Source organism: Seriola lalandi, unplaced genomic scaffold (genome assembly GCF_002814215.2).
Source record: "Seriola lalandi dorsalis isolate HSWRI2012SDOR001 ecotype SW California unplaced genomic scaffold, Sedor1 jcf7180002054825, whole genome shotgun sequence".
Lineage (NCBI taxonomy): Eukaryota > Metazoa > Chordata > Actinopteri > Carangiformes > Carangidae > Seriola > Seriola lalandi.
In genome coordinates this window covers 125,009-136,170 of record NW_019525378.1, presented here as the reverse complement: position 1 = coordinate 136,170, position 11,162 = coordinate 125,009, and the positions used below count along the sequence as shown (strand labels likewise).

The 11,162-nt window shown below is 44.1% G+C and overlaps 1 protein-coding gene across 6 annotated transcripts; it reads right to left on the bottom strand.

The window, feature by feature from the left end:
* Nucleotides 1–1,098: 1,098 nt before the first annotated feature.
* On the bottom strand, nucleotides 1,099–10,967 carry LOC111669848 (uncharacterized). Of its 6 annotated transcripts, none has more exons than XM_023426312.2 (4): nucleotides 10,606–10,967; nucleotides 10,096–10,208; nucleotides 5,201–7,728; nucleotides 1,099–4,954 (listed from the first exon to the last, which is right to left on the bottom strand). In XM_023426312.2, exons 3-4 carry the CDS (start codon nucleotides 7,272–7,274, stop codon nucleotides 2,574–2,576), a joined length of 4,455 nt encoding a protein of 1,484 aa, XP_023282080.1. In that variant the 5' UTR covers nucleotides 7,275–7,728; nucleotides 10,096–10,208; nucleotides 10,606–10,967; the 3' UTR covers nucleotides 1,099–2,573. The 6 variants fall into 6 exon arrangements, with proteins under 6 accessions (XP_023282080.1, XP_023282084.1, XP_023282085.1 ...); XM_023426316.2 differs by having other exon boundaries at nucleotides 5,243–7,728; XM_023426317.2 differs by having other exon boundaries at nucleotides 7,058–7,728; nucleotides 10,606–10,962.
* Between the last annotated feature and the right edge of the window lie 195 nt (nucleotides 10,968–11,162).

The following is an 11,162-nucleotide window of genomic DNA, read 5'->3' as shown; positions in this document are numbered from 1 at the left end:
TCCGCCCACGAAGAGCTGTTATTGGCCAGAAATAGGTCGAACATACCCGCCCGCTCGGATTCCCCTCATGCATGCCCCTGCCGCGTGAGGCCAGTTCGAAACACAAAAAGCGCGAGGGCTGTCTAGTCTATACTGTACATGCAGAGCACATGCAAAACATAGCGCGCCACAAGAATCCGCCTCTTTGTGTGTTTTCCAGAGTTGGCATGAAGGAGTTGACAAGTAAATGGCTGGCGGACTGAAGTCATCACATATCAAAGCTTTAGTGGTTATAGAGTCCATGAATATTATGAAATAAAAAAGAGAGTAATATTGAATGTAACTGTGCAGCTGATGTGGGACCCCAAAACTGTAACCACCTGCCCCCACCACCTAAGGCAAGAGTGGGTATGAATCATCATATTTTATGTTTACAAGCAAAACAGATGGATTTTATCACCAATCTGAATGCAAACAAACACACGTGTGCCCTAAAAATAAAGTTAACATGTCCCACATATCAACTCCATCACTTACAGGTCTAGCAAAATCACAACATTGTGGCTGAACACTCAAACTATCAAAGACTGAACTGCAGCTGATTTTCTATCATGAAATTATTGAATTGCAATGACAGAAAGGGTGTCATTACCAAATAATCTTATATTTTAAAGCATTGAATTTATAGTTGACACAAATGAATAATCACATGAACTGGATTTAATTCCTATAACATACTAATTTCTGGACGGTGCCATTTTATCTAAATGTAGCTAAATTTAACTGCTCTTGAATACCGAGTAAAGCTCAAGCATTTTGTTTACTTTGTGGCATTTATCTTGTAGTAAACAGCAGGCAGTCCCATAATTCACACAGTCATACAACACTCTCCCATCCACCCCCCTATCAGTGCAAAATCCATGTGACTGCCTCACTCATCCACACCAGGCCAACAGTACGGTATAAATGAGTTTCTTACTGCCATCTTGTGGAGCTAGAAGTGAAGGGTTTTACACAGCCATTTATTTCAAGTATAGTGATAATATACTGTAAATTTGAATGATTGAAAACCGTTCTTTTACATTGGAGTAATCTGGCCAATAACATAGGTAAACCTAAGAACTTTGATGAAATTTATTGGTATATCAACTACATCCTGAAATCCATTTAATTCACAGAGTGATATGAAATTCACAAAGGACATAAAGCTAAATATTATTGTAAAACTTCAATACTGACTTTGGTAACAGTTACATCTTAGTTATGTTCATTGACTAGCAGTTTGCACCATCTGTGTGGGTAACTTTGAATCAGAAATGAAAGGGAAAACAAATGATTACACTTAAGGTTTATTCATTGCTGAAATATAATCAACTACTGACTTCTCAGTAAATAATGTGATAGAAATCTACTAAAACTATCATTTTTCTTTAGAAGAAAAAAAAAACAAGGCTTGACAGGGGTATGAACATTTCATATGTGAATAAAGTGACAATATGTACTTAAAACTTATTTTTCTTTAAAAGAAAAAAAAACAAGGCTTGACAGTAAGAATATGATTGCAACTCAGCAAAAAGTAAAATGTAGAAGGGGTTAAGTATAAGATTGGCATGAAGACTGATTGGGTTACACACATAAATACATGGAATATTATTTTTGTTTCTATTATGATAGGTCCTTGTCTTTAACACACCGTGAAGTACTGTAGAAATAATCACTGCTAAAAAGAGCATACAAATAACATGAGATAAACATGTGTTACAGTCCACTTGTTTAACCTGTTTTCAATCTCTTGGTATAAAAGCTAAGAATATCTCAAATAAATGAAGTAAAGTGAACATAATAAGCAAGGCTTTTTGTAAGTTTCTTCATTTTGGCAGGAGAGGGATCCTTGTAATGCTAATTACCAGCAACTTTGACATTTTATCTATATGTGATTAAATCACTAGGGAATATAGAGTAACTTTCAAATCAAGTTTTACACTACAAACTTCTGGGGATATACTGAATAAACCATCACATACTGTAGGAGTGATTTCACAACCTCAGCAAAAAACTTGACCAGAGAACAAACATGCACTGACAAACTATCAACAAAGGTCTTTGTCCCCATGTCCCTACTCCTAATAAATGCACTTTACATTTTAAAAAAATCCTCAGAGCCTCTACGTGAACAACAACAAGACAAAGTACACAGCAGAGACGTTTATCATACAGCAAAAGGTGTAGCAGGGATTCTAGTTATGGGGAAGATACATTAGCAGGTCATTTCACCTAAACTTGTCTATTAACTGCACAGTGTCAGCCAAGCATAGTGTCAATGCACTTAAGGGGTTAATGATCCTATGCAAACAGTCTTTGTAGACACCTTCCAATATAAACTGGAAGAATTTCTGGTGATATTATATAGGATGCTCTACAGTAGTTGTTAACACACTCATTCTAATAGTCAGCAGAGTAGATGTCAACGGAGACATGAGACAAATTCTCCTAAAGGCAGCATTTGCCTTTTCATGTCCCTTTTTTTTCTCACTTTCCCATTTTAGAACTGAAATATCCCTCTTGTATGCCACTCTTTTCAGATACCAGGATGTTCAGTATCTGTATGGTCCCTGTAAGAATGGCATTTCCTCCTGACCCTCGCAGGTCTGTCTCTCTCCTGGTCTCTTTGAAAGCTTCAGCCTCTTCGCATCTCCTCTCTGCAGTCCTTTAGCCCTGCGGCGGCAGGACACCTTGTGCCTGTGGAGAAGCGTAGCATTCCAGAAGCGAGCGGAGCAGCGTCGGCAGGAGAAAGTCCCTCTGGCACGATGGGAGGCCCGATGGACGAAGGCTGCCAAAGGCCTGTGAGACTGCTTCCCGCATACACTGCAGCTTAGTCGCTCCTGAGTGGTCGAGGCTTTTTGTGGGTGTTTAACTGCCATGTGAACTAGCAGTCCCGCCTTACGGGAAAACACAGAATTGGGGCATATAGGACAGCCGAAACGTTTCACAGGGACCTTGAGAGACGACAGGATCTGCACCTTCATTCCCCCAGTGTTGACAAGCTTATACCCACCACCACCTGATCCTCCTCCACGCCTAATTGTCAAACGAAGAGAGCCTTGTTTTTTATTCAACTGCCCTCTTATAGTACAACTTATCTTTCTCTTCTTTTTGCTTCCATCGAATCTGACTAAATCTTGGGATTCCCATTTATTTTCCCTCCAATCTCTCCTGTCGGACTTTTTTTTTTTCTTCTTGTGGCGTCTCATTTCATCGTTTGACAACTGGATGCTGCAGTCGAGGTGTTGGTGGGGCTGGGTACCTGACTGATGATGAGGATGATGGTGGGAGTGATGATGATGGTGATGCAGATGATGATGTTCAGTGGAGGGCAGTTCCGTGAGGGGCTGGAACGGGGCTGTGGTGTGCAGCGTGCGGCTACGGGATCCAGCTGGGTATATGTGCTCTCCTTTCACCCCGGCTGGGGAGTGTGGGTGCTGAGGGGGCATGATTGTAGAGTTTGGAGGCAGAGGCTGGGAGTAAGTCGGGGCATTAGAGGTTGAAGATTGGGCTGCTGCAGCATCATAAAAGAGTGGAGAGTAACCAGCTGGAGGCTGCGGGGGCGCCTGTTGGTGGCTATGAGTGACGACGCTAAGACTCTGCCCTCCATGGCCCTCTGTGGAGGGAGCCATCTGTAGCAGGACATTGGTGGCAGCCTCGCTCTCTGATGTTGACTGATTAACATCATTCCCACCTCTGTTGTCTCCAGACCCACTGCTGCCCTCTTGCGGGTTAGACGGCTCAGCGCGGGTCATCCCATGCTGTGACTGCCTATGTCGAGTGAGGCTGTTGGAGTAGGCAAATGCTTTCCCACATACCTCACAGCAGAAGAGCTTTTCACCCCCGCCTTCATGAACCGTCTGGTGATGAGCAGTCAGGTGGAAGTGATGGCGGAAAGACTTCCAACATATAGCGCAGGTGTAGAGCCGAGGCGGAGGTGGGGGCTGTGGTTGGGGTGGGGGGGGAGGCTGTGGCTGAGGGTTGGTGTCTTGAGGCTTGACATCTTGAGAGTGGGGGTAAGAGTAATAGGAGGAGGTGCTTGGTGCTTGGTTCTGGCTCCTGTCTTGGGCCACGCTACATTGAGGGTTTGGGTTAAAGCTGTTAAGGTTCTCCGCAGCTGGTGTTGTGGGCACCTCTTCCAGCTCCCCTTTCTGGTGGAGTTTGCTGTGCCTCCTGAGGCTCTGGGAGTAACCAAACTCTTTCCCACAGATGCTGCATTTGTAATTCTTTGCCCCAGAGTGGACTGTTTGATGCTTGCTAAGGTGAAAAGCCTCTCTGAAATACTTTCCACAGACAGTGCAGTGATGGGGCTTTTCTCCAGTATGGATGCGGTCATGCCTGCGTAGGGTCTCGCGACGTGCAAATCCCTTGCCACAGACACTGCAGAGGTGTGTGCGTGGGAGCCCACTTGGCCCCATTCTGGGGGTGTATTGCCTACGTTTTGGGGGCTGTCCACCGGCTGCAGGATCTTTCTTAGCTCTGGGTTTGCGGGGACGTTTTGGTTTGGAAGTAGGATTCTGTGGGTTGCTGCTCATAGCCTCCTGGCTCCCACCACCTCTGAAATTCTTATCCATACCAGATGTGGATGAAGGTGAGCCCAGAGGACCTAAACCAAGACCACCTAGTAGACCTCCTATGATGTCTCCCCTATCATCCCCTCTATTTCCACTGTTACTAGCTGCTGTTATAGCAGAGATTGCATTATTGACAGAGCTAGTGACATCATCCTCTGAGTCATCCAGTAGAGAAGAAAGGGGCAGGTGGGGCTGTTGCTGCGGATGGTGGTGCTGGCTGTGGCTCTGTGAGTGTGGATGCAGTGTTGGGGCCAAGGGTGCCTTTCTCAGAGCTGGGCCCGCCATCCCACTTCCACAGGGGGAGGCACCAGAGTAGCATGGAGATGGATTACCTTGAGAACGGTGGTCATCATGGTAGCCTGTGTAACGATTCCGAGAGTAGTCAGTGGGGTATTTACCATCTGTTCTGTCCCTGTCATTTGAATTCCCTCCCCTTCCAGACTGATACAGACCATCACATCCTAAACCTGATTTAGGTTCTCCTTCCCCCACAATGATTACACCATCTTCTTCCTCAGTTTTCCCATAAATAACCCCTCTATTGCTCTGATAAGTTCCCCCTCCTCCATTACCTCCTCCACCCCCTCCCCCGACTCTGTCCTCACCATCAGTTCCTGTCTTGCTGCCCCGTTGTTTGGGTCCCCTACCTGGCTTGCCGCAGGTGCCTGAGGCAGCATGGTTGAGTAGAGAGGTGCTCTCACGGAAGGAACGACCACAGGCGGGACATCGGAATGGCTTTTCCTCATGTATCTTCTCATGGCGTGTCAGTGACTCTCTACGATTAAAAGCCCGAGAGCAGGTGGAGCAGCCATATGGGCGGGCTGAAGAGTGTATAACACCATGTTGCAGGAGGTGCCCTTTTTTCTTAAAGCCTTTGCCACAATCAGGGCAATGAAATATTTTGTCTGGGCTAGGACAAGAATTGGATGAGGGTTGGGTAGTTTCTTGGGTCGAATGGGGAAGGCTTGGGTCAGGCTGTGCTTTAATGTGAACAGGGTTTGGGCCAGTAGTGGCAGTATTGCTAGTACCTGCTGTGGTTGGCTCATGCATGCGCAAATGCCTGCGAAGGCTTGAAAGGTGAGGGAAGCTTTTGCCACACTCCCCACAGCTATAAACGGGCTCTGAATCTGAGTCTGTGGGGTTGGGCTGCATTGAGCTCTGGTTATCAGATTTAGAAAGGTGAGAATCATTAGTAACCAGTACTGAGGCAGCAGTGGAAGAGGGAGCAGAGGAGGAGGAGGAAGAAACTACTGATGAGGATGAAGATGATGAGGCAAGAAGGGATGATGGGTCTCCACCCATGTTTGACATACCAACCCCACTCCCAATTAAAGCTGGAGGTTGACCATGACTCAGCCCTCCATTACTACTAGAGCTGGGATTACCACTGTGGCTGCTGTGGCCATGATTGCTACTGCTATTACTACTGTTATCAGATTTTCTCTGTGGCAAATATCCAGCCATAGCTTTCTTCCTCCTACTGCTGCTGCTACCACTACTACTACTTCCACCTCCACTGCTTTCCCCTTTACCATCATCCTTAGATAAGGATAAATGAAGTGGCAAGGGGAGGGGCAAACCTGCTTCCTGCTGCATCAGAGAAGCTATTTGATTTGATGACAGTACAGGGATGCCCTGGAAGTCAAAGCCACCTAGGGATGAGGGTTGGGAGCCTGGGTGGAGCGGGTGGTGAGGATGAGAATGAGAGTGAGGATGAGAAAGGGTATGAGGTGGAAGCTGTTGCTGCTGGGGAGGCTGCTGTGAAGTCTGCTGTGGCTGGGTAGTGGAGTGGCCATGTGAGTGAGAGGAATGCAAAGCAGGAGGCGGAGCGAGGCTAGTACTAGGCTCCCCACCTGTCTGACTTAAACCAATCCCTAAGTGGTTATGAGTTCCCTGTTGAACAAGAAATTGTTCTAAACTAGCATTAGTAGGCACCCCAGAAAGAAAATACTGATTAGCAGCTAACATGCAACTAAACTGTTGGTGAAGGCTCCGTGCATCAGACTGGGCCCCAACCAACTGGTGTCCCAATGAGCTGACTGCACTGCTGCTGGAGGGGTTATTAGAGGTGGCCACAGAGGTTGAAGGGGAAGGAGAGGAAGAGGAGGGACCGGGTGATGCCTGGGGGACAGAGAGGCCAGGATGCAGAGGAGGAGGGGGTGGAGGTGCTGATGTTACTAATCCTCCTAATCCCCCAGCACTCCCACTACTGCTACTTCCCCCAGCAAAGTGCTCAAAGCGGCCTACACCTGGGTGTAACTGCTCCTGTGCTAGTGCTGCCTCAGACGGGTGGAAAGAGCGCAGGAACTGTGGGTAGCCTGAAGAATGGCTTGAGCTGCTGCTGCTCATCTTGCTTGACTTTGAACGAGAGCTCTGAGATGAGGAAGGCTGTTGTTGTAAAGGTGGGGGAGGAGGGGCACTCATCTTGGCAAAAATGGAGGCAGAATCAGAAAAGGCGTTACCTCTAGACCCCTGCAGGGGGCCCAAGCCAAGTCCAGACAGAAGAGCTCCAGAAGACTCAGCCTGCTGCTGCTGCTGCTGCTGGAGTTGATGCTGGTGAAGTTGCACTTGCTGTTGATGCTGTAGTTGTCGATCTAAACCAAGGCCTTTGAACTGGTGGGCCTGGTGCCCACTTAACATCTCTATAATGTCCAGATTGTATTTTCCAAATTGGAACATTTCCCACTCACTGGCACATGGGGGTGCAGGGGCCAAACCTCCAGCGCTAGGAGCGGCAACAATGATCCCACCACTGACTGGTGAAAGACAAACAAACTTTACCCTAAGGGTGAGGTTATGCTACTTTTTTCAGAACTACTTGAAAGTCAGCTTAAATCTTAAGTTCGTTTCTCCAGATAGTTTACTTCTGGTGCTGCTACTCCCTCTTGTTCATCCACTGCCCACACTCTACTTCCAAAATGAGTGGGGTAGCCAGGAAGATGAGTTTATGATCAAAGGCTAAAAGTGTCTTTTTGACAAGTAGATGAGTTCCACCTAATTTCAAAATTGCTTAGAATAGCTTTATTGAGAAGCAGTTCAAATGACTTCTTCTTGTTTCCTTTGAGAGTAACAGCGTTGATATTTTCCTTCATCTAAGATTCCTCATCCGTGTTCAGCCAAGAAGTTCCTATAGCTGGAAAAACAAAATTCAAAACAGACATGAAAGTCATAGAGGGGAACAAGGCTATTATTTATAATAATATTTCACTTACTGTCTTTGATATTAGGTCAAAGGCGAATAGGCCTTTAACCTATAACGAGGTGCCCCATCCCCCATCCATGTATTGTAACATGACAAAATATAGAAAAGTATCCCACATTCAGTGGATAATTTAAATTCATTCAATATTGTTATTACAAAGTCACAGTACTCATGCTGACAAACAGTGTGACACAAGCCATCAAGGAGATGATATAAATTATATTTTTTCTTCTACATATATATATTTCATACCACAAATTAATACTTGATATATTAAGTTTTTGTTATCGCTTTTTGTTTATTCAGCACTTTGTCTACCAAAGGTTTATTATTATTGTGAGCCAAATCACCACTCAGCTTATATGAGAAATGTGATCAAGATACACTTCAATTTCTAGTTACAACGGAAAAACTGTACATTCTAACTTATGTCAGGTGAAGTAATACAAATCTGAACAGTTCAGGATATCTCTTTATAGATATTCCTATTTTTACAATATAGATATTCAACATTTTATATTTTATAATAACTTACCATGATGTGGTTCTGCTGGATTGCAGCACAACCAGAATTGTTGCATGAATGCCAATTCTTTTTTTTCTTTAGGTTCATATTTACTAAGGAGGCAAAAGTTATTTTCAACATTTCTTACTGTTTAATGCAAAAAGCTGGTCATACCAGGTTTCTGCCACAAAAGCAAGAGAAAGGAGGCAGAGGTTACTAATTTATCAAAGCTACTTTGGAGATTTTATTACAATATTGAACACTGGCCTACCTACCCCCTTTATTCTTATATGCTGCAGCAGTTCTGTGATGTACAGTATTTCAAATATTTATTGAGGAGGAGGCACAGACAGAACACAGTGAGGCGTGGCAGTGTTGTATGAAAAACCACATAATACAGCAGATGTCTTGCTTTTGCGTAAATGCAGGTGTGTGTGTGTATGTAACTGATTATTTGGATTATACCCTCACTACTTACACTGGTGGCACCCCGGCTACATTTTACCACTTGTGCAGTCACAATTCTGCAATTCATGACTTGTAATTGTTACCACAAAGAAAGTTGACCGTTTCCCAGTCGACAGTTTGTTTTATCAGGAGATCCAATATCACTTGAGCAAAGATGAAACAATGCATTTGCAAACTTGCAGTCATTAAAATAACACCTCTCATACTGCAATCCATGTTTCAAGTAGAGTCAGATCAAAACAGTTGATGAAGACAGGCTGTACTGCAATGTGTCTTTTTATTTATTATTCTTTGAAAACATATGTTTTTGTGGCTTTTATGGTTTTACTGTTGCACAGTGTTTGCCCTCAGGGTGCGCACAACATTTTGAAAAAAATCAACCATCATAATGGCATAAACTAAAAAGACCACCGTTGGCTCAGTTTAGGAAGTTTTTGTGTCCCTTGTTTTCCTTTTCAGCAATAAAATATTCATTAGTCATTAGTATGGCACCACACATCACAGAGCAATTATAATGTATTCAAATGCAGGTCAAACTGCTGATTATTTTCATCCGATCCTTGTTTAGAACTTAAGTTAGCACATTTTCTAGCCCAGAGGTGCACCATACTTGCAGTAATGACTTTTTACCAATGCCCTGCCTCATTTCTTTCTTTGTTTATTACCAGACCAACTCAATGGGAAGCAGTGAGTTCTTTAAACAACAACAGTCAGTTTCATTTTTAGTCTAAAATCTAAAATCAGTCCACATAATGTCAAAATATGTGGGGTTTATTTTTGCTTCATAAATGTTATCATAGAAATATTTGCTGTGGGCCTGAGTAGGGTAATTACACAGTGTCAGAAGCTGTGTATTACCTTATCATAGGTCAAGAGCTGATATCAAGTTAAATCCAATCATACTGCACATACTTCATTCTGGCTACAGTTCACTTTGTATTCTGATACATTTGTATTCATATCAAAAGCACTTTGCTACTTGGTGCACTACTCTGTGAGATACTACATCGTTTTTCTTTGTACTTGTACTCACTATGTGCAATGGAAATAATTGAATCGTATCTAAATTATCACCATCTACCAACAATAGATTAAGTCTATGCAAATAAACTACAAATCCAGTTAAATGCACTTATCATATCCAAAAAAGGGGAGAATAGAAAATGTAACTGTTGCATTATGCATAATTCTTTAATTACATAAAGGTAAGTTGTTGTCTACGTTAAAATTTCACACTATGTTACTTGTTAAAAGCCTGAAAGTACACTTGCTGTGGTAGAATCACTCACTTTGAATCTCATTTTGCTCACCTCGTAAAATCTTACCGTTTCCTCTAATCGATGCGATGAACCTAGCGGGGAGTGAGCTCCCCTGGTAGATGAGGGAGATAATCTATCGCATATTTGACTGCCTCTCATTTTAATGTAAATCAGCAATCCTGTGAAGAGGGACAGAAATGCTCAAATTAACATCAGTATCACACTCACACTCCACAATGTAAACATTAGCAGTACGTTTCAGGCGCAAGTAATAACGGATGCACTAGAGGTGGCATCCTGTAATAGTATTGGCTAACATTTCGAAAAAAAAAAGAAAACATTGGACGCGCTTGGATGCAAAACTTCACGGTTCTCCATTGCATCATATTTTTTACACTGGCTCAGCGAGTTTAGCAATTTGGTGCCACACGCAGTCTGGAAAACCACATTTCCACGGTTGCTAACGTTAGCCATCAATCCAAACCACATCATTAAAAGCATTGCCGACTACCGTTAACATTACGATGCTAGCGTTAGCATATACATCTGCGTAACCTATATTCGGCAAATGTTTACCTACGCATCCAGTTGCGGAGCACGGTTGCAGATGGATGAGGCCTGTCACGCCTTCTTCTGACTGCCTAGCTAGCTATCACCGCTTCCATTTCTGCGTGCTGTTTTCCAGTCGTTAGCCAGAGCCATTTTCACTGATGCTGAGCTGGGTGAACGCGTACACCGTGCCCCCCAGAAATCAACGCCGACGGGTACTGCAGCCGCCTCCTCGCCATTTCATTTCGATAGTTTGCGCTGGCAGGGAGTTTTTGCTAAAGATTTCGACGGCCGAGAGGGATTTGGATGGTCGGTGATAATATTTTTGGGTAAAAGTGAGTGACGTGTGCTCCCTTAACATTGGTCCTTTCCGGCCCTTGTAATATTTCCGGGTAGCACCAGCGGGGCTCACGACTGATTCAATGTTTGGTTACACACTGGGTTAAAACGGGGATCCTCGTCCACAAATGTTGCATATTCAGACAAACTGCGCCGATTCCACCACAATAACCCCGTGTCCCAATATATGAAAAGTTATCCAGTGTCGGTGGGAGGTCAAGGACCCCCCCCCCCCCCCCCCCCCC

Coding starts and splice junctions, on each gene's coding strand:
- LOC111669848 (XM_087179315.1), bottom strand. CDS start 7,274: ATGTTCCAATTTGGAAAATACAATCTGGACATTATAGAGATGTTAAGT.